General features: G+C 42.7%; 1 protein-coding gene across 1 annotated transcript in view; it reads left to right on the top strand.

The window, feature by feature from the left end:
• EGLN3 (egl-9 family hypoxia inducible factor 3) overlaps positions 1 to 16,677 on the top strand; it is a 28,578-nt gene extending 11,901 nt beyond the window's left edge. The window contains exons 2-5 of the mRNA XM_035327750.1: positions 8,657 to 8,776; positions 10,693 to 10,829; positions 11,522 to 11,595; positions 12,890 to 16,677. Of these exons, the coding sequence (XP_035183641.1) occupies positions 8,657 to 8,776; positions 10,693 to 10,829; positions 11,522 to 11,595; positions 12,890 to 12,927 (369 nt within the window). The 3' untranslated portion in view covers positions 12,928 to 16,677. The remainder of the gene's footprint in view (positions 1 to 8,656; positions 8,777 to 10,692; positions 10,830 to 11,521; positions 11,596 to 12,889) is intronic.
• Positions 16,678 to 27,923: the final 11,246 nt, after the last annotated feature.

Raw genomic sequence — 27,923 nt, forward strand, 5'->3', positions numbered from 1 at the left:
CCTGTCTGGTGGCCATCATTCGTGGCCTCAATGCACATGGAAGAGCCTCAAAATACACAGAAGTCTTTAAAAGTTACAGGAAAAAATGTGGTGTGGTGTAATCTGGTGAGTGATTAGTAGCAGAACTGAAAAAGTCTTCAATGCTGACAACAGATGAAAGGAGAGAAAATTTAAGGAGTGATGACCTTCCTACCAAATAGGTGTGAATACCCTGCAGAGAATGTATTTGCTGGTTACCATGCATTTATTCCCCACTGAGAGCCTGAACTTCCAGGGACATCCTTACAGATTCCCTTAATGAGCCCACAGTGACAATTCCCCTTTCTGCGTGGGTGGGGATTGTCCCTTGTCCCTGGGGACCCATTACAGAGGATGCTTTCTCCATCTGCATCTGATGTGCGGGGTGCTTTCTCATTAGCGCTAGTTGTCCAGGTTTTCCTCCTGGGGGAGAAAGGGGAGCAAAGTGGTTTTCTGGGTGATGAAAGACCTTCAAGCACAGGCATAAATGATCCTCAAGTGCAATCACACAGGGCCTTTTTAAAGCATAGATATGGCACCATGTGTGTAAGTGAGCGTGCGGACATGCTGTGGGGCCAGTAGGAACCAGAAAAGAGAAGTGCCTCTTCGATGGTGTGTGCCGTGAGCGTGGGTTTTTTCCTCTTCCCTCCGCAGCTTCTCCGTGAAGTGCACTCTGGAGTAAAGTTTGCGTTTGATTGCCGATAGCCTCACGCTCCGCACGTAGCACTGTCATTAAGCCATCATCTCGCTGGCCGGCAGCCAGGGCTCGGCAGCCGAGGGGCGGGCGGTCCTTCCAAACTGAAGCAGCCTTTATTGATACATCGGGTGCACTGCGCATGTTTACGGCTGCTAATTGGAGGCTTAATCTGAATATCCTTGAGTGAACTAATTCACTGGCAATAGCCTTTTACATTTCAGGTCCTACCGCGATGGCATGTCTGCTCTTCACAGCACGTTAATCTCTTTGGAAGCTGTATTGTTGCTGCGTGCGTGCAGGGTGCAACGGCTGGCTAACATTTCAGCCTAAAATGTAGCTTTAGGTCAGAGGGTGATGTGAAATAAAAATCTTAACCTGATTTTCACCTTGCAGAATGCGAGACAGGAGTGCTGGGGAGCTGGAGAAAAGTGTTAATTGATATGCATGCAGGAGTAGATTGCATGTAGATTAATTAAACATACAAGAAAGGAGGTTAATCCTTTTAATGATTAGAAGAGGCAAAGATGCTCACTGCAAGTACAGTTGGGATCCTATGGCAATTTTGAATTTGTTTCCTTAAACCTCACCATTTTTCTCCTGGCCATGCCTAGAGGCTGAGGACAGAATCTAGATGGTGGTCTGAAAGCAAGAAGTGTTGTTTTACTTTTTTCTTAAAGTTATCTGGACAGTATATGGAAGAAGGTGAATGCTTGCAACCCTTTCACCCAGGGAACTAAAAATCTGATTTCTCTCCTCTGGAGCCTGGAGAGCTTCTGTCTGTCAGGTCCTTTGCAGTTTCCTGAACAGCCTGTCCAACTTTGAACTCTCCTTGTTGCTGGATGCTTCCTGGGATCCTGGAGCATCTCGCTGCTGTCTCCAAAGCTTGGTTTGTAGATGCTCCTCCCTCGCTTGGTAGCCACAGCCAGCCATGGCCAACACAAGGCATGGCTGCTCTGTGCCTTCCCACTTCACAGCAGCGTTACACTGGCATCCAGCTTGAAATTGAAGGACATCCAACTTTGTCTCTAAGTGGATGTTTTGCTAAGAAAATAAGTAAAATAGGCACAAGCTGAAGCTGTCCTTCACATTAATAGGACTCTTCAGTTCATAAAGAATTGAATTTTGTTGTCAGTCATCAGAAAAGCTTCCTAAGTCCCACTACAGATTCATATAATGGTGAGTTCATTTTTAAAGCAGTGTCAGTCTATGACCTAGCTTCCTTACAGAGAAACTCTGTGAGATCTGAAAGGGACTCCTTGAGCTACCATTGGGTAGCATGCCAGTTGTCAAATGCTGTGTGGTATGGTGAAAATCTGTGAACAGAGCTTTCATGGGAAATTCTTTGTTTCTGTTTATTGAATTTCTTCTGGGTGGAAGCAATCTTCCATCTTAGAGAAAACTGAATAATAAACGAGAATAACCTGAGTATCTCTGCATCTTTTCCCTGAAGATGAGAACAACACTCTGCCTTACAATTCCCAATCCCTGGGTGGTGCTCAAAAATTTCTCCAAAATATGTCACTGTACACCTGGAAACAGTAATTGAGCTACAGTGGTGCATGTGAAAGACCAAAATGGAGTAAGAAGGGAGGGATGAACTTCTTGGTTCTTGGGAGATCTCAGTCTGATGATCACGGTCATAGGCATGTAGGGAGGAGCAAGTACGAGACCAACTGGCTGAAGTGCTAACCATAGCAACTACATATTTTTGTATAGTTGTAAGTTATTGCACAGCATTAAGGTACTATTAAAGAAGTCCAATATATACTGCTTCAGACTTCCATAGACTAGCAGCCTACCAGTACAGGGTCCTATCAGTCTTTCATATCTAGTTTGCCCAGCCTCAAGTAGATTATTGCTACCAGCATCCCAGGTACCTTCATGTTGTAAGGCTGCTTCCACAAGCTAATGAAGGAAGTCTTTGGCAAACAGTGCTTGAAGGTGATTTTTTGGAGTTTGATCTGCTTTGTGCTTCATGAAAGAAGGTAGCTGCCCTGGGGTTTTTATTATCTCATGGCTCTTTTTTTTTTTTTTTTTTTTTTTTTTACTTTTTAATATGTTTTCTGTACTGCTTGAGCTTAGGCCTTAGTACGAAGATGAAAGTTGAAGTGAAAAGATGCAGATGGCTTTCCCTGCAAAACTCTAGCCCTTTCCCCAGTGTTTTTTAATTTCTGGAAACAGGCTCCTTCCTTACACCCTTTCCCCTCTCTTGCCTCCCCTGAGCAAGCAGCTGATCAGATAAAGCTAAGCCTAGTTCTGTAAATCCAACAGCGTGTTTACTAAAGATTGAAAATGAAGTTATAGGTGAGGAAATGAAGTACTGTTTCTCATGCCATTGAAGCCCATTTCATGTCCTGCATGACTGAAGTGAGCAGGATTTCACCCTCCCACCCTCCTCTTGGAATTGGTGATTCCTTCTGCAGTAGGCACGAGGCTGTCTCTGACTCTGTTTTAACATAATTTTCTTCCCTCTGTTTCTTCCCGTCTCCACAGACTATCAAATTAGACCAATTTTCCTAGTTCTTGTTTCGGTATAGCAGCTGAGTGTTTTAACTTTCATAAATTCAAGCAAACTAATATTTAATAATGTTCATGAATATTTTATACTTAACCATTATATGCTACACAGTAGAAAACACTTGGGCGCAATTGGGTGCAACAAGCAAGTACTTAAGAAACACCCCGTTGTGCCTGTGTGTCAGGCAAGCCTCAACTGAGAATCTCTCTAGTCTTTGATCTTGAAATGTCAGACTACTCATGTTCTTTTAATGTAGAGCATGCTGTGTGCCTTTCACTTTCTGGCTGTACGCTGTGCAAGTCTGCAAACTAAAACCGACTCGAGTACGATATGCACTCAGACCTAAGTCAATCAAGTGAACTCCAGTAGGCCTCATTTCCTTAATTCAGCTCACATGATTTTTGTTTGCTCATGAGTTCAGGATTGACTACCACTTATTGGACTTAAATTTGGTAAACTTGGAAGTATGCAGCCAAATAAACATATCTGAAAGCTGTGGTTGTTGTAGCACCATTAGTTTTTACTAATATCTTGGTTTTCCAGACAGCCACAATAAGTGATATTGTGAGTCAACATTGCTTTGTGTCTATAGAGTGCCCTTCATCTAACAGAATTTACAAGTGATTCTGAATTTCACTGTTCAATGTACAAGCTGTATGCAGATTTCATCAATGCTAGGGATCAAAAATGACAGCTATTCAGCAATGTCCAGAAAGAGTCTGGTGCAGAAAATGGAAGAAGCATATTTTAGAGTGCTCAGTTAATGGGCAGAGGTGGCTTGTGTTGCCCAGGTAGAGTTGCACAGGTCAGCTTTCTCTGGTTGCACAGGATGTAGTTTGGAGAGGAGAGGCTGGGATCAGTGTGGGGTTACACCACCACCTGCACGGCCAGCCCTGTGAGTGTGTCAGGGCTCTGGCTTAGTGCAGGCAGGCAAGGAGGCAGGCATACCCGCTGCCATCACGGTTTCCTGTTCATCAGTGTGTGTTTGTTTCCTCTTGTTTCTTCTAGCTGGGGTATTCTCTGAAGCATTTTGTTCCAAGTATCAGTCCACTCCAGCGCTGCTTGTTTTATGAAATGTAGCAGAATGATGCCTCACAGCATGGTCCTGGCTATCAGCTAAGAGAACTTGTTTTCGCCTTCCTAAAAGCATTGGAAGGCGGGGAGGGGGGAAGGGGAGAGTCTCTCTATGGAACTGTTGTTTTTTATCCATCTCCAAACTTCGTTGGTGTCTTGCTGTTTGACTTGCAGATTTCTCTGGCTGACTTGAGTGTAATACTTAAAACTGAATGATGAATAACTTATTTTTGCAAGCTTCTGTGCAGCATGGAGTTTACTGATGATTTCTGGCTCCTTACTAAAGCTGGTAATTGCTGCTTGTTTAACTGATGGTTGATTTGCACTCTCTTGGGAAAGCTAACATCTCTGATAATGACAATGCAGAAACTGCGGTGTTGATGATTTGCTTTTCGTTTTCCAAGTTTTGTAGGCTTTAATTTCTGACTGTCAGCTAAACCACTAGAGCATTGGTCTTCAAACTATGGTGTGTGACTGCAAACATGGGCATCTGCATATCAGAGTTTTTAACTGTTCAGCTGTTGTGTAAGTTATGCTCATCTGTTTTAACTCAAAATAAGGTGGATCGCTGCAACTTCCTCTGCGTGCTTAGTGGGATGTTAACCCAACTAACAGCCATTGCTATGGATTGTATTGCCAAGTAAAAGAAGCTGGGCACACTTCTCACTGCTGTTTGCTGTAGTTAGTTTAGGATTGGAGATGGTTGATGAAAAGAGGTGCTCCCCAAAAAGGAGTGTACTTGTCCAGGCATGACAGTGGCAATGTATAGGGAGAGATTTTCATTGACACTCTCTCACCTGAGAGAGGCAGATGGCTTGATTAGCATGATCCAGCCTCCAGCTTTTGCAGCTAGCCCATGCACTAAACTAGCAAATGCCACTGTTCACCAATTACCTAAATTAAGTCTGGGTCACGCATCTCATCTCCTGTTTCTTGTTTGCTTTGAATGAATCCAAAAGTAGTGCTAACAGCTGGAGTCCCTGCTGAGGCCAGCTTGATCTGCTCTGGAGCTGCTCCAGACAGTGCTCTGATAAAGCTTGATATTATTTCAACAGGCTCTAGGAGGACCAGAATGATTTCCCTTAATTGTTAAAGGTTTCGTTTAAATATTCTCCATGCCAGGAGAAAAGCAGAAGTAAAATATCCTTTTTCCCTTTGCTGCTGCTGCTACTACTAAAAACTTTTTCTCTTATTAAAGTTAAGCTAGAGTGTGGCCAGAGCTTTTGGATTCTGTGGGAATTGCTCTACTGGTTCATCCCCAGGGGCTCTGTATGTTGTGGTTGCAAAAGGTGCATACATTAAATAAATAAATAATGCATCAATGTCTCGGAGTTGAAGCACAAGTTCTGCTAACAGAACATGTGTAGAAGAGGCCAGGGAAAACTCTGGCCAGATTTCAGTGGTAAGCAAAGAACCTAAATCACTTTAAGGATCTAGCCTGAAGTCTATTATTTTTCAGCATCTTTTTGATTATGGTGTTTAAGAAATAGTAGCAATATTGGATAGTTTGGGGAGCAGTTCAGTAATCTTGCAGGAGCGTTTCCTCTCCAAACAAAGGCTTCCTTAAGGCCTCTTAGACTTTGTATTAACATCTTGTTTAATGTGCATCAGTCAGCAATGGGGTTTTATTCCCACTGTGCATCACCACTCTGTTGGGATCGGCGCAGCTCTGCGGAGTGAGCCTGTGTACTGGTGGCATGGGTGTGTGTCCTCATGGTGGCGACCATGCTGGCTGTGAGTGGAGGCCAGCACCCTGCTCCCCAGCTGCCTGAAACCACTGCCCCCTCTCCCTGCCCTCTCAGCTGCTAGGGTCACGTTCCCCAGTGTGCAGGGACCCAGTTCAGCAAAGGGTTACTGGTTTAATAATTCAATATAATCCAGCTCGCTTGGTGTGGGATGGGTGAGGTGTGGGCCTGCGTGAGCTGCTGTGCTGGCAGCTGGGACGGGGGGGATGCACGAGGGGGGTTGTGCCCCTCAGTGAGTGTACAGCCCCCTCAGACCACTTCTTCATTGCAGGTACAGCTGGTTTATGGCTTCCACCAGGCTTGTCCCTATAACAAACTTGTTTCCAGCGCTAGGCTGTAGGCCAGCCCTTACAGCTCTTCTCAGGCTGACAGTGAAGTGTAAGCTCAGCTACAGAGCCATTACTAGCAACAGAATGATGATAGAGCAGACAGGGCCTATGGCAAGGCACCTTGCCAATGGCCAGGCATGATGGAAGAGGGTTTATTACTGAGAATTAGATGCTTTTGCTGTTGTTCAGTGTGATCTCCTGCCCCTGCAAGGTACCAGCACTAAATCAACTGTGGCCTGAGGTGCCTGGGTGAGGAGTGAGCTCTGTCTTACAGCTGCCTGCAGGTACCACTCTGCTGGTGGCTGTGGGGAAGAAGCAAAGCCAATTCCTACATCGCTTGAAATGCAGAGCCATATTTTTGCACCTGTAGATGTGCACATATCCTAACTGGCCAGCTCCTTTTGCTCCTATAGCAGAGTTCACGGATCCATTGTGCTGGCTGACAGAGACTTCTGTCCCTGTCCCATCATGGCTTTAGCATGTGCTAGGAAGCAAAAAACCAAAACCCTAGGATTCTTAGACATAAATTTAAATTGTTCTTGGTAAAGCCTATACTGCCACATCTTCGATGCTATTATTAACTGTGCTTGGTGGATTATTAGGGACAGGTCGTGCAAGTGGTGCACAATCACATCCTCTTCCTGTGGGACAGGCACGTACAATACTTTTGTATCTAAAGTTAGGATGTTATGGTCTGGATGGCTGGAAAACAATGGGTAAAAGATGTGGTTGGGGATGGAGGGTAGTGGTTAGTCAGTTGTAGTGTATCCAGGGGCTGATAACAAATGCAGCACTGCAGGGGTCTGTTGTGGGACCAGTCCTGTTAACCTCCTTATCAATGACCTGAAGCAGATGGCAGAGTGTAATCTTATCAAATGTAAGATGACACCTAGCTGGGTGGACCAGTTAATATACTTGAGGGCAGGGCTGCTACTCAAAGGGACCCAGATGTACCAGAGGAACAGGCCAGTGGGAACCTAATGAAATTCAACATGGACATATGCAAAGTCCTGCCCTTGAGAAGGAAGAGCACCTTGCAAGAGTGCAGGCTGGGGGCTTCCAGGCAGTTCTGCTTCCTGGGGACCCTGGGGGTTTTGGTAGGCAGCAGGCTGAAAGGGAGTCCACAGTGTGCCCCTGCACAGCAGCATCCAGGGCAATATTCCCAGGAGCAGAGTCAGTAGATCAAGGGGAGTGATCATCCTCCCCTTACTCAGCCCTGAGAGCACACCTGAATGCTGTGCCCAGTTTTCTAACCAGACGTAGCCTATTGTCTCCCCTCACTCCTGCTGCTAATACTGGAGAAACTGAGATGTTGGAGGGGTGGGAACAAGACTTCTATTGCCAAATTTTTAGCGGAGTAAACGCCATGGAAGGTGACTGGTGTCACTTCCAAGTAGTCCCCATACTGAAGGAGTGATGCTGAGACAAAGATGTGGTCTCCAACCTGCTGTCTGGCTTGTTCTTCCCTGCAGCCTGCTAAGGGTGCTAATGGTGTCAACTCAAGTTTAATATTTTTGCTGTAAAAACCGTTTTAAGACCTGTTGTCTTGTGGTCATGTGGTTTGGAATAATTCGTATTAAGCTTATCTCACCATTCAAGGTGAAATTTAAATGGTGAATTAAGCGATTATATCAGCAGCTCTGGAGATGATCAAAGAAGTATTTTTCTGAAAGCTGTTTGGTTAGTTCTGTGGCTCAGTCTGTGAAAGCAAACATGTGCTGCCCTGTGCAAACAGCACAAGAGTTGCAGGTTTTTACAGACTTTGTTCTGTGGACTTTTACCCACACCTCCTGGGGAACCTCACTTTGTTTTGGACCATGGGGATGTATATGACAGAAATTGGAAGATCTTAATAAAGGATGGAGGTATAAGATGTGATGTCCTGAGATCACTTTCTGTTTTCATTTTGACTGGCAAATCAGTTTTGCAATGACTGCTTGGTTTTAGAAACCCAAGTAAGCTTCAGCTCAAACTGCTTCGAAGTCACGTAGCTTGTAAAGATCGAAAAGCTTGCGCCATACAGTATTTTAGTTTCATTCATTTTTTTAATACTGTGAAATACAAAGGATATTTATTTCCCACTTGGAATTTCACACTGGCTGATTTACCTAGTGAGAGAAACTTGTGTGAGAATCCCTTCTGGTGGGGTCTGCTGCAGCTTTTGGATTGACCCTCTGAAAAATGCTGAGCTAAATTGGTGGTGGGATGATCAGAAAAGGAAAAGAAACAAATCTCTGAAAATTTATTTTCCATTTCCACAATCTTTATCTTTCAGGCCATGGTCGCTTGCTATCCTGGAAATGGAACTGGGTACGTTCGTCATGTGGACAACCCAAATGGTGACGGGCGCTGCATCACCTGTATTTATTACCTGAATAAGAACTGGGACTCCAAGGTGAGTAAGCCACGGGGCTGAGGCAGACCATGAAAGGATTACTTCAGAAAGAGAGCTTTGGAACTGTTGGCTGCTTCTGTGAACTGTGGTGAACTTGAACAGCTGGTCCATTCTTCATCGCTTTACATTTATTTTCGTGATGTTTATAGCAACCCTTTGGAAGTAAGAATCTGAACTGTTTCCTTATCATTGGCTCTTCCATCCCACACACATACTGTTTTGTTGTAATAGAATAACGGTTCTAAGCACTGGGCTGCTGGCACTTATTCTTTGTTTAGAGAAGAGAGTAATGAAGCACTAGAAAGAACCATAATCCACTGAGGAGTAAGTGGATTCTGGGAGCAGAATAAAATGACAGCCCAAACTTGTGACTGTAGCATTCTTCATGCTGTTCCTTCGAGCTGACCTACAGAGGATCTTCAGTCAGCTGCACTTGTGGTTTCCATCCTTATGATATGATGGGAACAAGCACGTGGCTTGGTTTGTTCTCTGCATCTTTGACTCCACCAGTGGGTCTGCTGGCAGAGCAGTGTGCTTGTTTCTGCTTGTATTATAAAACAATGAAGTCAGCCTGGAATTTACTGTACCTTGAAATTAGAAACAAAATAAGGGTTTGTAGAATCGCAAGATGTCTTTTTACATTTCTGTTGTTGAAATGCTGTGCAACCATTTACCATTACCAAAAAGAACCATACAATTGGTTCTTTTTGCAAATTGCCTCTTTTTTTCCTCTGGCCTGCTTTGCCTGGTATAGGTGGCTTTTCTTTACAGAAACATAAATATTATGAACTCCCAAAAGTGAGCTCAGACTTAGAGACAGTGCCACTAAAAATGATGTGCTGGATGAAAACACATTCTTTTACAGGGTGTATGATTAGAAGACATCCAAATACAATGAAATGAAGGAAGGAGATGTGGAAGAAAATGCAAATGTGATTGACTTTGCGCATTGCATGTTTACTGTAATAGTGAGGAAGCACCCAAGTGGACAATAAGAAACCTCTCTGAAACACATGTTGCAGGTGGAGAGTAGTGCACGGTTGTGACCTGAATACTGTGCAAATGTGTGCTGGAGGAGATGTGCTATAAGATGCTCTGTAACCATGTTGGCATGTGAAAGCAGCTGTGTGGCTTTAAACCCAACCTAATAGTTTCTTACTGAGGTTTGCATGCCGTGTAGAGGTACTAAGTCAGGTCAGTGCTGGGTTGACAGCATCTTCCCTGCACTCTGTGGTGCAGTGTAAAAGCCTCCAAAGAGTCCTCTAACAACAGCAGGGCTCATTTACATCTTTTATAATTTCTACAGTAAATGCAGATCTCTAGACTTTTTCCACGAAACCAGTGGCAAATGGAAGGTGAGAAATGATGTGGTAGGGAAACCATGCTATTTCATAAGCAGGGGAAAGAATGGCTGGAAGACTCAGGGAATGTATTACAGTGAATTACAGATACAACAATAAAGGCTTCATTCTTCCTAGGATGTAAAAGTTAACTCATATATGATCAGATATGGGCTCTGAAATACCATGAGCAGCATCTTGCATTTGCTGGGCTGAGAGTCTGATTTTACACTGGTGAAATGGAACATCCTTACCTCCTCTGTGGTATCCACTGCTTCGAGACATGTGGCTGGAACTCAGAAGTTTCTGGGCATTTGTGACAGGGCCAGTGTTTTCTTTATCTTGAATCATTTACTTTAGCCAGATGTTTATGCTGAAACATTACAAACTGTTTGGAAAAATTGAGGTGGCCAGGAGATACAGTGTACAATTTCAGTGTTGTCATGTAGCTGTCTTGATTATCATTAAATGTTTATTCTGTGTTTGTTGGGTGCTGAGGAGGGAAAAATAAGTCATTGTTCGCATGAATATGTGGGTGTTTATATGTGTAAAAAGTAACCTTTCCTTCTCTTTCAGCTGCATGGTGGAATTCTTCGGATATTCCCAGAAGGAAAGTCCTATGTAGCAGATGTTGAGCCTATTTTTGACAGGTTGCTTTTTTTTTGGTCAGATCGAAGGAACCCACATGAAGTCCAGCCTTCTTATGCAACCAGGTAAGTAGTATATTTGAGATTTGGCCAGAAAAAAGCAAAGCACTTCTTTGACCAATATCACGTTGTTTGTATCTAAAGTAGTGCTACCATGTTTAAACACACATGTGCATAGAAAGATTGTGAGATTTTGTATTTTTTCAGTCACTGGAAATATCTCATCAGATGAGGAATAGCAGGCATGAATGATAAGGTTCCTTATGTGATGGTGGGGAAAAAAAAGCCCTTTCTTAGTGACATGAGATGTCTTGCAAGCCCGGCATAGCTATTTAGCTGGGAGATGCTGGGTTACACTTTTGGCCTTGTAACACTACAGGGATTCTTGGGGCTACCATCTGTCAACAGGCTATGAAAAGCTGATGTGATGTAGGGCAGCCCCCAAGCTGCCTAAAGGCATCCCAGAACAGAAAAACATGCAGAGGTCTGTAAGCTACTTTTGCCCTCTGTTACCAGGGGCTGTGCACTCTTCTGTGCTTCCAAGCAGAAATTCACACCTATATTTCTGTCTTACTTGATAAAATAGACATTTAAAATCCTGTCTATATTTGTCTTCAAATATGTGACATTTGTATCCTATTTTTTATTTACTAATCCAGTTGTTCTGTTGTTAGATTTCTCTTTGAAAATTAAACTTTAGAATGGTGGTCTATTTTATTAGCAAAAGCTGAAACAAACATAATATTTTTCTTTTACAGGTATGCCATGACAGTGTGGTATTTTGATGCTGAAGAAAGAGCAGAAGCCAAAAAAAAGTTCAGGAACTTAACTGGTATGACTCTTAGAAAATGTTCACCTGAAATATCAAATTGCATGGATTTTTTTAAATCCCTCCCTAAGGGGCTGGGAATAACTCTGTAGCTAGATGGGTATGGCATTCACTTTTTAGAAAGCTTTTTCATTTCTTATCAACAGTCAGTGATTTTTATGCCAAGTGGGAAAGTTGTGAAAGAAGAAAATTAAGGCCTGGCCTCAGTATCCCTGGTGAGCAATGTGGGAGAGGTGGCTCTTGATTTTTTTCTCCCAGATGTGTATCGGAGTTTGTCTTACCTTAGGTAGCTTCTCCAGTTACTGGGAATCTCCAAGCTCTTTTGTTATTTGGAAGCATATTTAATCTCCTCCAAACATTGCTTAGCACAGTCATGAGACTTGCATAAACAATTTCATAATCATGTTCTCTAAATGTTCTAGCTGAATAGGGCCTGTCTTCTGTATTAATGAAGGGCATCTGTGGACTGCAGTAATGCAAAAGGGTTTTGTCTTTTATTTACAAGTAACTTCTGTGTGGGCACATTTATAACAACCTCAGAATGTATAGAATATGAGTATAGGTGCACCTTTTAGCAGGCAGTTGCTAGTGTAGCTGTGATTGTGGCGCACTCCAAGAGCTGCCTACTTTCAGCTGGGTTTCACAGGTAGCCTAAAGTCAGCCCAGAGACATTTGTGCAGAAACCCAGGACAAGCTGATGGCAGCTTTCCTAGCTGCGGTGCCTGGTACTGCACTACTGGCATGCAAGTAGTGGATGAGTGTCTAGATGTGCTCTGACACCCTATGTTCATGCTCAAAGGTATGCTGGTTAAGTCTTCAGGGACTGCTGCAGGCAGTTCCTCAAAAGGCAGTGTTGAGAGTATTCCTTTCTTTTCAAATATGTGCTACACAGCTGGAGACTGGCAAAATCATAATTAGTCAAATACTTTTCAGAATAGACTGCTGTCATTTCTGTAGCTGGCAGGCAGAGCAAATAGAGGCTTCGCCCATCATGAGCAAGGGGCCAAGAGAGGGGGGAAAAATTATTGCAAATCCAGTCTGAAAGTTTATTGGCTACTTGTATACTGCATGATTTGTATTCAGCTTCAGCAGGGTAAACGTACAAAACCTCAGTGTGACTAATTTGTTAACATGTTGATTCATACAACAGTTCAGTCCATGTAATGAACTTATTTCAAGAGTCTCAAATGGGAAGTGCTATCCATTGAAAATAAACCAACTTTATTCTGTTTGATTTTTGGATGAACCCTACCAGAACTCTCTGACTTAACCATCTTTTTGTATCTTTTTGATGTAGACGCAAGGAAAAGAGAAGCAGCTCTTAATGAAGATTAATCAACTGTTTCTGAACTTTGTGAAGAAATAAGATCCCAAAGATGACTTCCATTTCCAGTGGACCATGGCACATTCTTGTTATGCACAAGAATGCACTGGTTGTGTCTCTGTCTAGCGTGTGCATCTTACATTGACGGTACTTAAGGCAGCCTCCTGTCATGCCCTGCATCTGGCAGAAGGAACCCTTGTTTTCTGTTTACCTTTTGCTGGAAAAAATAACCAGGGTATTTTTTTTTTTTTTAAAAAAAGGTAGTGGCTCAGCCAACTGGCTTTTGATCACTTTGTAAGCAAGATAACAATCATTGTAACTAGTGGGAAAAACCTGAGTCTTATTTGCACTTTATAGGAGAAAAAAAAAAAAAAGAAAAATCTATCTCAATGGGAAGGAGCTTTACAAGTTTAAAATCTGTGGCAGACTGCTGATGGCAAGGAGAGATATTGGAAATGTGATACTAAAGTGGATTTTTATAGAGTGTCATTTATGGTATGTCCTAGCTGAGCCTATCGATGGATGGCTCATCGCTTTGCTGTTCAGAACATTGGCTCAGCTCTCCTGTAGCATGACTTTCCAAACAGACTTTTGTATTCAGTCATCGCATTTCCTGGAGTTTGATCACTTACCAAAAGTCATGTTAGAGCTGTGCAGTTGCACTGCCCTTTCTGTCCCAGGCTGGAGGGGGAAGTGCCTATGCATCTGTCCACAGCTTTGTAAAACCAATAATCCTTTCTGTTCTGAGCTGGATTGGTTTTATGTTTTCTTTTTCACTGTTTGGTAAAGCAGCTATTACCTCTCAAAAGTCTGAACTTGGAAGGCTGATGGCACACAATGCATTGGCACTAAAGGCCAACAGTATGCGGAGTTCTCATTTTAATGATTTCTCCATCTACTAAATCTTGTATGACACAGATGTGAATCTGAAATGAAAAGATGTGTCTGGCAGTCTGACAAACATGAATAATGGTTGACTTAAACTTGATTTCTATGCTGCTTATCCTTAGTTAACACATTTGTTTATCATTGCATGTGTATGTAATTTCAATGAAACAGCGATTCCATTTCAATTGATCTTCTATGCCAGGTAACTATTTCTTTTATGCTCAAGCCATGAGAGATACAACAGATTAGAGTTATTCAATTGGCAGAGCACTTTTTTCCTCCATTATTTTTCAGAACTTATTAACTCAGCAGTTACTCATTGAGTCATCTCCTATCTGCCTAAGCTGCTACAACCAGCACTTACTATGCAGTTCAGAATAGCTCTTAATGAAGCTGAGAGCTAGCTGTGGATGTATTTGTCACTCACACTAATTGTTCTCAGACTAATATGCTCAATGATACACATGCACTTGCATTTATTTCTGTCTCAGGTTGTCAGTGTACATCAGGCCCTACTATTCCAGATTCCTTCTTTGGTGTCCTGTATTTTTTGTGCCTCCTGCCCACAGTGGCAGAGGTGGTCTGCCCTAGCTGCCAGTCCCTGAACCAACCAGTCCACCACATTGTGCTGGTAATGGGCCTGAGTCAGCACCTCAGCTGGGGAATGAGCAGTAAGCATGCAATGGCTGCTATTAACCTGTACTGACAGAAGGGTAACAGCTATATAGGACAGAAAAGAAATAAATTCCTGGAAAAAAAAAATAATAATAGAAATGGAGTATTTCTTAAGCAGTTCTGTCTTAGAAAAAGCTGGACATCCTTCAGCCTGTTCTTGAATTTTGAATGTAAATACAGTAGTACTAAGAAACTCCTCATCCTCTCTGGCTTCTCCCAGAGATCCAGCTGTGGTTGTATGGACTGGACTTCATTCAGCCTGACCACTGTGCACCTTAAGAGAGGAATATGAGGGAACTTCTGGCAAACACTCTTATAACTCAAGACTAGAAAAAGACAAATAGCTTAATAAATGTCCTTTAATGTTAAAAAGTTATTCTGCTATGCTTGCAACTAAATAACACATCATAGACTTGAAGGAAATTTGACCATAACTTGAAACTCTCATTCTGCAATGTTTGTGTTGTGGAGAAAGTTAGGTCTCTTCCCTGAAAGTGAGAGAGAGCCCTCTGAAAGATGGTAGGTGTCAAATTCTCTGACAGGGGCAGCCAGGGAATTACTATTTAAAAGGCAGGAAAAAAAAATAATCCCAGCCTGTTGTATTACTATGCAAAATTAATAATGGCACATAAGTTTTAAGCTCCTGCATGACTTTAATGGGGGCAAAGACAGCTAAAACAGAGCAAAGCTAGTTTTGCTTTGTATTTAGAGACTTTAAACCAGTGCACTAGAAAGAGATGTTAATAAAAGTCTAATTGGAGCCTAGAACAATGGAAAAATGATGGGCCAGAAGGGGAGAGGACTTGTATGAAGTTTGAGAAAGAAAGGTACTTTGGTTACCACTGTAGCTACCGTCTGTCTTCAGCAGTGGGCAGCAGTGTGTGTGTGATGGATGGAGGATGGAACAGTATAGGTGCATTTATTGTAAATAAACTACATGTTTTCATTATTAGCCGAAGTCTTCCTGGCCTAGATAGAGGAGAGAAAGTAGTTATCCCATGGCAGAGAGCATTGCCTTTTTCTTTAACATGTATAATGAAACAGAAGAATTTGAGGGCACAGGGCTCTGAAACCAGTTCCTGTCCTCCATTCCAGACCTCTGCCCCATTTCCAGACTGATAGCATTATCTCCTTGAAGATGCTTAACTGGGTGGTGGTATGGTGGTGGTAGGGAGTTGGTCATGTAGGAATCCAGTTGTGATGTTTTTAGGTAGATTTCTCTTACCTGTCTCTGAAGTTGTTGCAAACTGCTCTGCAAGAATGGAATTGCCTGGAGATTCGTGGGCAGCAGCGTCCTGTGGTACAGAGGGCATTTCAAGGAGACTCTTTCCTTTAGGTTTTGTCTTCATGGCAAGGTGGCTGAAACATCTGTGGTTAAACAGCACTTGTCATCCAGTTGTGAAGAAGAGTATTTTCCTCTAAGGCATTTAATTTCTAGTCCTCTTGGTAATGTGCCTTCAGCATTCCTATCTTGTAAGATGCTACATGTCATGTGCATGACATTTTAATTTCTCGTGGCTCTTTAAGAACTATGGTTGCCTTTCCAAATGCAATTGCATTCAAACTAAGGAGAATTGGAAAATACACAAAGCCACTAAGCCACAATTTCCAACAGGTGGGGTTTGTTGTGCAGTGAGGAAAAAGGCCAGGAGACAGTACTGAAAATCAAGAGACTATTTGTATTAAACCTATAACCAAACTTGCTGGCCTTTTGGGCACAGTAGCCTCTAATCTCATTTTCTCTAGATTACTTATGGTTCTGTGATGAATGGCCTCAACAAAGTAGTTTTTAAAAAGATTCACTGTTTTCTTCCCTATCTCTCTTTAAACAGTTCTAGTCCTTTGCTATTGAGTTTTTAAAAAATTGTTGGGATATTATATATAATATATATATTTGTTGTTGTTGCAAAATAGCTGGCTCTAACACCACTTGCATCTAGAAGAAAATGTATCTATTTGCAGGCAAATAACTAGTTTTACTTTGACTGTGATGTACTCCCAGCAGATATCTGAGAGTGAGTTATAACTACATCTTCTCTTGTCAGGTTGTATGCTGGTCAACAATGCTGGCACTTTGCATTGGATTGATATGGAAACCTGTAGTAGTATTTTATCATGCATCACATTTTGTGTTCCTGTTACTCTTTTTTTTAAAAAAAAAAGGTGGCAGGAGTCAATAAACACTGGGTTGTGTTAAATGTGGTCCTGTGTAAATCTTTTCAGTCTTGTCTTACTGTGGCCAGGGTTGTGGTGGGCACAGGTGGTGGCATGTAGCTGGGTGAAGCATGGTGACACTGCACAGAGCTGCCACTGTCCTCAGCTGCCAAGGCAGAGCTCCTTTTAGTACATTCTCTTGGTCCCTCCCTGCTATTCTGAAGTTATTTACCTTGCTAGTGACCCTTTTCTTGAAATGCTTATTTGTTTTCACAGTCCTGTTGAACCAGACAACATTCTCATTGTTCATTTGTCATCTGATAAGTTTTATGTTCCCTTTTGTCACCTGCTAGGTTTTATTCTCCCTGCTACTTCTCCAGGCAGAATCCCAAGTTTTCTCCTGCAGGCACGGGGGAGCCTTCTCACCACTTCCATTGGCATTGCAGTTGAGTGAAAACCAAGACATCTTCACTCAGCTGTTGAAGTGTGGTGGACTTTTCTGGTGCTTTTGCAATACTGTGGAAGGTGGGATTTCACACACCCCAAGTAAAAGCAGGCTTTCTATGGTGGAGAACTTGATTTTGACTTATTTTGCTAAACAGGGGAGAGAATTCAAGATAACTTGTCACTTCCTTTAAACGTTTCACTTTCACTGAGGAGTGCTTAAAGCATATGGAGACAACCCAGGGAATGCAGAGGGGTTTCTCTTCTGAGCTTGCTCTTCACTTGATGAAGCTGGCCCTTGGCCATCCAGCTGCCAAGGACTTCGTTGTCTTTTCTCTGAACTTGGACTAAACAAAATGTTTATAGTAAATTGTTATCTTACAGCTATTTAGGGGTCTCTTTCCTCCCCCACCTACCCAAAGGGATATAGCTAAATATACTTGCACTGAGAATTCCCATGCCTCCTGAGAATGCATCTTGTATGGGAGGCTGCAGTGAAAATTACAAAGCAGTATGACAGTGGAAGAAGGAGTAGTAAAAATGGGTTCTGCTTTCCCACATAGTTTCATCTATGTGGAATATTTCCCCTTCAGGGAGTTAGAAAAACTCCCATCACAAAGCACAAATAGAAACTTTTTTTCTGTCAGAAAAGAGGATCATTTTATCTGTGTCTGCTTATTTTAAGCAATGCTGGAGATGCTAGAAAATAGTTGAAGGGCTGTCCCAACAGCAAGCTGGGTGACAAACCCATCCAGTGCCAGCATGCTTGTCTGCTCCTTTCCCGGATGTCCTAAGGGGTAAATCTTCTCCTGCAGGTGGGTGAGGCGGCATTTTATAACAGCAATAGGTGAGGGCAGACACAAAAATTAACTGCAGAACAACGATGTGGACTCCATAGCATAATGGAGAAGATTGCTCAGCACCCTGGGAACAGCAGCTGCCAGTGTGCCCTGGCTGGGAAAGTCATCCTGGGGCTGTGGGAGAGCCTGGGGCAGCTGAGGAAAGTTCATCCATGCTGCTGGCTGTGGAAACTGGCAGAGGCCAGTTTTTCTCTTTTGCTGCATTCCTCACAGACAGAGGAGTGGGATCTCACTTCTGGATGCAGGTCAGTCACTTACATGTCTCCCAGCCCCTGGGAGAGCCCCAAATGCCTGGGTGTGAGCACAGACACACCCTGCATCCTGCATGGGCCGTGTGGGGCAGCAGCAGCATCGCTGGTTCCCATGAATGCCTCACTGGGTGAGGAAAATACCCTTTGGGTACTAGCCTGTGTAGGCAGACACTGAACACCTCTCACAGCAAAGAGGCCAACATCCCTCTGGGATTCATGTCTCATCTTCTTATGACAAAAAGCCGGTTTTATTTTGATTTTATTTTCACTTCCTTCCTGTTTTTGCTGCAGAGCGATGCTGTCCCTGCAGCTCAGCTGCAGCCAGCTGCCTGCTGTAGCCACAAACTGGCTTTTGCAGTGGAGAAAAACTGCTACTGAAGCCAAGCCCCAGGTACGTTGAGCTGTCCTCCTGGTGGAGAGCTCACAGGTCCTTCCCTGGCAGAGGATGCTCTTAAAGTTTATGAAAGATGACATTACTGTCATCATTCCCTCTTGCTTGCTCTAATATCAGCACAAGGAGCCAGCCACCTCTCCACGGTGCTGTAACAGACTCAGCAGCCACTGCTTGGGGGAAGTGGGAAGATGAAAGCATCCAAGGCTCCGCTGGTCTCAGAGGGCTGTGTGTGTGCGTGTGTGTGAGCGAGTGTTTGTTTCTCTGTGCAGCCAGAGGGAAGCGTGATTTCCAGGGGGAATTAATTTGGGAAAACTGAAAGTTGCTCCTCTGCTGGCAACTGGTGTTGATAATCATAAGCAGTCCTTTTTCCTAAAAGGACTGCAAAATAAAGCCACATAGCGCATCTTTTGAAAGAAGAATAATTTAGACAGTAATAATTTTTCCATCAAGCCTTTGTTATGGCTCAGATAACCTTCCTGGTTCTTTGCTCCTAGAAGAAAAATATGCTACATTTTCAGTGCACAGAAGGGATTAATTCCCTCTGCCAGGGCTGACATAGGAACTGATCTATAGCTAAAAGCATTTACTGCTCCAGAAAGGCACATCTTTGAAGTCTTTTTATTTATTTATTTATTTTTTCCTCAGGTAAACCAAAGGAGAGGCAGTTAGAAAAATACAGAAGCATAGCATCTGTTCAGGATATAACTGAAACTTACTAGAGCTGTTCTCATGAGGGACCAGGCATGGGCTGATGTGCAGCGCTGCAGTAATACACGGCAGGGCTGCCAGGCCTCCCCAGCTCCACGTGATTCACCCTCCTGCCCAGTCCTCTGCTGCTTTTTTGCAGCATGGCATTACTGCCTATCACCAAGGAGCACGCAAACTGGGAAATAAAATGGGTGCTACGTCTACTTGGTTGCAGTCTGTGGATTTAACTCAGCTGCAGCTCATTGCTTACCAACTGTCTCTGGTGCAAAGCATAGCCCTGGTCTGTTTTACAGAAGGCTGCCTGTGCTGGACCTTACAGCTCTGGAAAATACATCTCTGAAGTCCTCTTTCCAAAGATTTTAGTGCTCGTACCTGGCATCTCAGGGCTGTTTGCTTCAGAAGAACGTGGCAGTGAGATGGCATGCTTCCCCTGTCCTGTGCAGGAAAACTGGCACCAGGGTGTCTGACCTGACCTTGTGGCACTGATGAGACAGGACCATCAGAGTGCAAAGCTGCAAAGAAGCTTAAAAACTTTTGAGATCCAGGAAAACTGCATAATACTTCCATATTTAGTCTGAAAGGAAAAAAAAAAGACATCACATTATCATGTTGGACTGCTACTTGTGCTATTTTTAATGATGTGCAAATCACCAAAGGTGCTGTTTTTTACCCCGAAGGAGAGAATATTATTCACATTTTATGTTGGAAAGAATCTTCCTGTCTCAATACACGTTGTATTCGTGGGAGCTAAAGAGAAAGCAATCGAGGTTTGGTTTCCTCCTTGAACTTGAATAGAAGGCATTTCCAGAGAAGTAAAAGAAGATTTAGAGATGTTTTTCTGGCAGGGAGAAAAACCAGCTCCTTGAAGCATGGAGAGAATTAGAGCTCCCATGCTGCATTTAAGCACTCTGCCTAGGTGGGTAGTCCACATGCAGAGCAGAGCGTTTTTATACAAGATAATTATATGCAGTACACAGACGGGATAAAGTGGCAACATCCTTGCTGTTTGCCCTTCTGTGTTTAAAAGCCAGTGCAATGGCTATCACGGCATTTTGTAGGACCCTTGATTGTAGAGCCGGGGCTGCACTGAGGGCATCTGTGGGTTGTCTGCCACAATGGCAGGACCATTTCTTATTTTTATTTCCCTTATTATTACTGAACATGGGTGCACTGCATGCAGCGCTGCACCTGATGTACACATGCTGGGGATGCAGCCAAGCTCACCAGCTGCCCAGCAGCCTCGTCAGAAAAGCACCAGCAGCTGGAAAACATTCAGATTGTCCACTCACATAAGCACGTTTTCATTTTCACAGCTATAAGATATCCCAGCAAGGAAAAGGAGTTCACAGGCAGGGAAACTTGGATTAACGATCACCCTACACATGATCAAGAGGTTGGTCATCATCTTAAAAGGGCATGGGCATCCTCGATAGCAGCCAGAATTTGTCTCTGCCAGGGAGGTGGTGCTGAACCAGCCAGGCCAGGTGAGGTGACTGCGTCTGCAAAAGGCCACCAGGTCTGGTCAGACTGTAACCTCAGAGTGGTGTCATGGTAAGCAGTGACAGTGGATTGCTTTTTATTTACTAAACACGATACATCATGCAAGCTTTGACACTTGCCCCACCTTTATAATGGTTCACTCGGTGCTCTGTGCTCATCCCTATGAGGCACAGCATCACTCCATGCATAGCAGTGCTCCAAACAAGGGAGGAAATGTCTGTTCTTAAGACATACCAGTGGCTTCTCTCATATGAAAGAAAAAAAAGAAGGGGAAGAAAAAAAATAAGATGTCTGAACAGACATTTAATAGGAGAGGGAACAGGCTTAACAGACTTAAGCTCAGCTGTCTTCAGAGAGTTTTCAAAAGCTCACTGCAAACACTTCTGTTTCAAAGCTTATGCTCCTTTATCTATGAGAAGCTAAACACTGGCTAATTCTTTAATTAGCTCCCAACAAGATGTTTTTCTCTGCAGCCAAGGCTTGCAACAGGATAATTATGGTGTTAGTTTAAAAACAAATATCAATACAGAAAGTTATTTTGATTTCTCTTTCTTCAAATGTTTTATTTCCCCTTGTACTTGGCTCTCACTGTTGGCCCTCACCTGCAGTCTCTTTCCTTGATTTGGGAAAAGCTGATTGCTTTATTTTTAGCTCCCTGCTCTGCAATCCCCATGCATGGACGTGGTAGGATTCAGTCCAGGCCAGAGCTGTGAGCTAGGGTGCAGTCCTATGAACAGGGCTCCTCTGGGAGCACGTCCTGGCCAGGCCTGGGGTGTGAATCCCCGGGATGGGGGATGACAACAGAACCACCATTGGTCACACAGCTCAGCTAATGCACACTCCTCATTAAGCTAACCAGCATACGCATGGCTCTGGGTGTCCAAGGGTCACACCACGTGCCAGAGACCTACATTTAGAGCTTCCAAATCACCCCTTTCGGCTCTAGCCTCAAGGTAGAGCTGAGAGCAGATTTTGAGCAGGGATCACATCCCGCTTTTCTTCCTCCCCAGAGCAGCTGTGCAGCTGGTTGGGCTCTCTGTTTTCTAGGAAATGTTGAATTTTAGGTCATCTTGAATCATTCTTTATGAATGGAAATAATCCCAGTGTGTGTGTGTGCATGTGTGTGAAAAAATATATACAGTGGATTATCAAACTTTATCCTTTGAGAACATGTGAGATTTTGAAGGTGGGAAACTTCACTCTCTGCCCAAGTTAATGTTGTGATTAAAGAGAAAATGACTGTAGCCATATGAAAGCCAGCATTTGCTACCTCTGTTAAACATTTTACTCCCCTTTGCAAAGCTATGTTAATTTCCAAGTATATTACAAGTAAATTCTCACTTGAGTCATTAATTCTTTCAACACATCTGAATGACCATGCGTTGACTAATGTGATCGTAAATTCAAGCAGTTGGAATACCAGTGTTTGAGCCTAGATGTGTTCATAATTAATATTAAATACCATGGATCATTCTTGCAAACTTTTCTTTGACTTTGAGAACTGGCAGTCCATCAAAATTTTATATAAGGTTCAGACCTATAGTTTTCTTGCTGCTATAAATATTTTAATATCATAAGGCAAACATTTCCCCCTTTATTGTTACTGTATTTCCTTTGCTTAGTCTCTGTGAATGTACCCAGGGAACACACAAAAATTGCTGGCGTCTCAGCTTCCTTTCATTCCCCTTGTCAGCAAATCATGGCCAGAAAATACAGATGGGGCCATTTTGGGGGCTTCTCCAGCCTCAGGAGAGGTATATCTTCTCCAGGTTGGGTCACCTCTTTGGATGGGATGGAAACCCACTGCCTTTCCATCTGGTATCACATGGGGCTGCTGCATGTTTTTGGACTGCTTTTCCCCAAATTACCCTGCCTGCCTCTTAATAGCCTTGGGGCAGCACATGCCAGTCCTGACAAGAAGCAGAAGTGGCCACCTCAAACTATATGTACAGGTCCAATGCTCTTAAGTTTGCTGACTCTTCCCTTATAGCAAGCAGAAGTTTTCTCTTGCACATCCAGCAATTCTGGCAATTATTGATGTTATTAACATTACATCAGGTTTAGGAAGAGGGGCCCAGAGATGAGTGGGCAGGGACACTGAATGACCTTTGCTTGAAAAATTAGTCTTGCAGACCAAACTTAAATTGAAAGAAAGGGCTGTGGCATAGCTGTTGTGTGGGCAACATGCAAGATTGCAGCTTTCAGGATCGACAGCTTGAATGACATTTGCATAGTACCTGCAATCTTAAAACACTGTTGAAATGGAGAACTTTGTGCAGTCACAGCCATCTACACTGTCATTCCAGAGCGCCTGATGCTCTGCAAGCAACTAGTCATTTATTTTTTTTCATGGCTCTGGTTGCACATTGGAAGAAATTATTTTCTGCTGGTATTTAAGATGACCTTGCTGTATAAGGCTATGCAGAGACATTTCCGTGGCATGCAAAATTTCTTATTAGAAATGTGTAGGACCTAAAGCAACATGCTCTTGTAATCTATTTAGTATGACTCCTGGACAGACAATAGTAGGAAAGTCATTCAAAACTTTTATTTTTGTTCTCAAGAGTAATTAATTGCACAAATCAGTGCCTACTCTTGTTCTTTCAAGTATCAGAGGAATGATTATGAGAAGGTTCAATAAATCAAACATGGAAGTGTTGCCACCAAGTGGTACAAGCTGTGTTAGGCAATGCCTCTTAATTTATAGATCACAATGATGAATCTGAGATGCTCTGATATATTTATAAAAAGATTTTTTTTCTTCAGTTAGTTATCTTTTTCCTTTTGTGATGCCTTTTATTTCCCACAATGTTAAACAATCATACCAGCGCCCATCACCACACAGTCATGTGGATAGTGCCTCTTCCTGCTTCTTGTGGAGCTGCAGGAACTAGGGAGGCAAATATGAAAGGTCCCCAGGGTGTACAGGACAGTTCAGACTGTCCCTGATGCAGTTCTCTGTCTCATCGGGATGTGGTGTATCCCTCCCTCATAACCTTAAGTGTGAGCAGTCCTGGAGGGGACTGTGCCCCCAGGCTCTGGAGACTGGCCAGGCAATGCCCCAGCTTGCCCGTCATTTCCAACACAGTCCCTCCTGAGTGACTTTGACACCTCTGAAATAATTTCTGTGTTTGTGTTTTTTTTAATGATACTTATGTGCGCACTGTTTTTTTTTTTTTTTTTTTTTTTTTTTTTTAAGCCAATTTATTAAGTACACTGTATTTTAGCCACATGTTTTTCTTTGGTGTGCAGGAACTGAATAATGACTTTTACCTGCAGTTTAGAAAACTCAGATTAAACAAACAAACAAACAAAGGAAGCATTTTGTGGAGACAAGACCCTGAAGAGGAGCCTCTCCCATAAGGACCGGGCTCCCAAGAGCTGCTCAGGTAAAAGGACCTGAGGGCAACGCAGGATTGCCAGGGTCTGGGGTACTTCTGACCTGGCCAGGATGTGTGTGGGTGTAACTGTCAGGAATTTAATGACATTTCATTTTTATAGTAGTCAACTGTAAGCAGGCAAAACCTTTCTTGTGCACTTTCTCTCACACACATGCATAGGCACACAAAGTCCCACCTCTGGGCTTGCACATCGAAATCATCTGCACCTGGAGCAGTGCAGGGGGTCTCCAAGTCTCAGGTTTTCCCTTTGGTCACCAGAAAGGTGCTGGTTCTGGTGATCCAGCATGCTTGGAGAACTGAAAGTCATGGTGACCCTCGTACACTGGGCACAGCATGGTGCTGTGTCAGCCACATCAATAAACTGAACAATGACAGTAGAAGCCCAATAGGAAAGACTTAGATTAAAAAGATGTGTTTTAGAATTGACATATTTTCTCAGCAGACTCCACTTCTTAGCTTTCTTTCAACAACCTCTCCTTTTCTCTCTGTCTTTGGATAATTGCCTTTTGTTTCTTAGAGTGAAAGCTTGAAGTACTCTCATTTTATTTATTTTATTTTATTTTTTTAATGTTGTCAATGTTGCCACCATTATCTTCAGACCAAGAAAATGATAGCAAAAGGCAGAAGCAGTCACCAAGCTCCTTTTATCCCAGGCTGATTCTCTGTTAACTACAAATCACAGTAGAGGAGTTAAATTAATGCAGCTGATCATCTGAAAGGAACCACTAGAATAGAAGTGGTAAATGTGTGTGTTAGTGAAACCTGATGGGAGAGAAGGTCTCCAAAAATCTTTCTGCATAACTTCCAAGGCTTTTACAAGTGCAACTGTGAATACATTTCAATTTTATTTTTCCACATTATAATGAGAAAGAAAATAAATATAAAGGGGGATGTTAACCTAAACAACACATTGTCACCCTGAAGGAAAATATTGCAATTAGGATATCAGATCTACTTAAAATATGTCTTATTAGGAGCAGAGGAACTTGCCTGAAATGGCTTATGTTTCACTCTATTATACAGAGTATATTTAACTTGACCATTTATGAATAGCTAATACTTTCCTAATATGATGACTTCTTTTTAGACATAGCATTTGCATATGACTCATCCACTCTTTTTTATTATTACTAGTGGTCCTTTAAAGAATAATTAACACAGATAAATCAAATGAACAATTTAATATAATGAATTCACAGGCAGATGAAGTAATTATTTTGGACATTATTATACCAAATTGTGGTTTTCTTTATTTTACCAGTGGGGTTTTGCACGTGGAAGAGGCCAAATTTTTATGACAGCTGCCTGTTTGTACACAGCTATATCTGTTGTGTATCTGTATATCTGTGGTACCTGCATTTTTAAGCAGAATATATACTTTTTTTTTTTTTTTTCTTCTCTATTAAATTATTTCTCATGCTGAAGAGATATAAACACAAATAGAAAATACCATAAATCCATGTTAAAATGAAACACAAGTTTAGAGAAGTATGAGGAGTCACTGAAGAACTTTCTGTGACTTCAACTAAAACTGTGTCCATTGACAAAGAACAGTTTAAAGCAAATTGAATAAAATCTTGGCAACTGCTTAGAACCACCTTGTTTTTATTCAGACTTTACAAGGGCCAGGAAGCTTTCTAGTTGTTACAGCTATATTTCCTTATGGGCAAATGCCTTCAGTGAAGGTGTCAAATCAGTGAAGTGAATACTGTGCTACATTTCTGATTAAAAAAAAAAAAAGGAGGGCAAGCAATACAGAACACAGAAAAAAAACAAACAAACAAAAAACCCTAAGTAATCTTGGTTAAGTAGAGTATGTGTGGTCTGTTGAGCAAAACGGCAAAATGGCAAACCAAACTTATAGGGCTGTTCTGGCATGAGAACAAATCTGGAGGCAATTGACCCATATTAAGAAACCCCTTCCCTGGAAGTGTTCGAGACCTTGTTGGATGGGGCTTTGAGCAACCTGGTCTGGTGGAAGGTGTCCTGCCCAGGGCAGGGAGGTTGGACTAGAATGTCTTTAAAGGGCCCTTCCAACACAAACCATTCTGTGATTCATTCTGTGATGAAAACGCCCATGAGCAATAGGCAACTCACTAGCATCAAAGACTTGGTTATTTCTGAAGCAGTAGGTGCCTAGGTGCATTGCGTGCCAAGATCTTTGTAACCAAATAAATAAACTTCCTGCTCCTGACGGGCCCTGGAGGCAGGACACACAATCCTTTGGGGGTGTTGGATTCTCCACCACTGACTTAGGTGGCTATTGAACAAGGTAAATAGTCTTCCACAATAATCTCTATGAGTCTCAACATTTACAGAGCACAGCCCATGTCTGGCTTCAATCACCTTCTGGAGCTGCCAGCAACTACCCACTGGTGAGGCTGCGTAGGCTCACCTAAATTCTCCCCCAGCCCTGAGCCTGGTTGTGTCACTTGGTATTGTCTGTTTGCTTTACAGCATCAAAGAGAAACAATTCCTGGCCCTGAGCACTTCACAGGACCAGCTGTGCCCAGTGTCATGCAAGGCCCAAGCCTGCTGGCCTGTAGCAGCAGCCACAGACCACAGCAAAATTCTGATCTCCTTGGCTTTGTCTTTTGCCCTGTTGCTTCAGGAAATGTCCCAATCTGAAGAACCCCACCCAGACATCTCCTGTTCTTACTTTCCCCTCTATCATTGTATGCCATGGTCTGTGAATACTCTTCAGGTTTTGCTGCTAATTAGCTTTAGAAGAGACCTGGTTAAATGTGTTGCTGGGGTGTCCCAGAACAGTAGCTGCTGGCCCCAGCCTGCTTTGGGATTTTCCAGATGCAACATTTGCTCCATTTACTAAGAAAAGAACCAGAACAACACAACAGTAGTTGAAAAGAAAACTAACTGCAATTTACTGTAGCCTTTCAGTAGAGATTGAACGTGTAATTTTGACATTACAAAAACTATAAATAGAGCATCCAGAGCAGAAAAGTACAGGAAGGAAGAGGAAACCTCTAATAAATTATAGATCTTAAAAGGATCCAAGTAGAGGGAGGAAAAAAATATCTCCAACAACAGGGACATTTAAAAGAAATTTATACTGAATATTATAAATTCACACGAGAAAAAGGACTTTTTTTTTTTTTTTTCTGGAAAGACACAAAGGTTTTGGTACATCATGCTTATGTGGAGAAAAGGTCGAGACTGAGAATAGTCCATGACTGCTTTTGCTGTATTGTGATTAACAAATCATGCTGTTAAAATTGTATTAAATGGGACTCCTGCCTTCTTGCTGCCACAGTTTTCAGAGCAATTGCTTCTCATTCAGCTTGTCCAAAGGCTTGTCCACTGAGAACCAGGCACTAAACTAAATGAAAAGTATTATTAACGTTAATACAGCAGCCTTGTTCCAAATACCTACTGCTGTGAAACATGGACAAAGTAGGGACTCCAGGTCCAATTCTGTGTGAAGAAACCCAGATGAAATAGATTCCAGCAGGATTTTGTTTACAGAGAGTTGTTATGGAAATCCAGCTTTCCTACATGTGATGCCAGGGAAGACAAATGCTCCCCTCCATGCACCCCAAGTGAGAAAAGTCTTTGGGCTGTGATTTGCAGGGGATGCCCTGCAGAGAGCTCCCTAGCATTCTTTTCTGCCCCTATAGTCCTCTGCAGGCAGATGCTGCTTTGAGCAGGACGTATGGCTTTGCACATGTACTGTGAGATAAAGCACTGTGTACAGTAGTTTTGCTGGTGGACAGC

This window comes from Oxyura jamaicensis, chromosome 5, assembly GCF_011077185.1.
Source record: "Oxyura jamaicensis isolate SHBP4307 breed ruddy duck chromosome 5, BPBGC_Ojam_1.0, whole genome shotgun sequence".
NCBI classification, from domain to species: Eukaryota; Metazoa; Chordata; class Aves; order Anseriformes; family Anatidae; genus Oxyura; species Oxyura jamaicensis.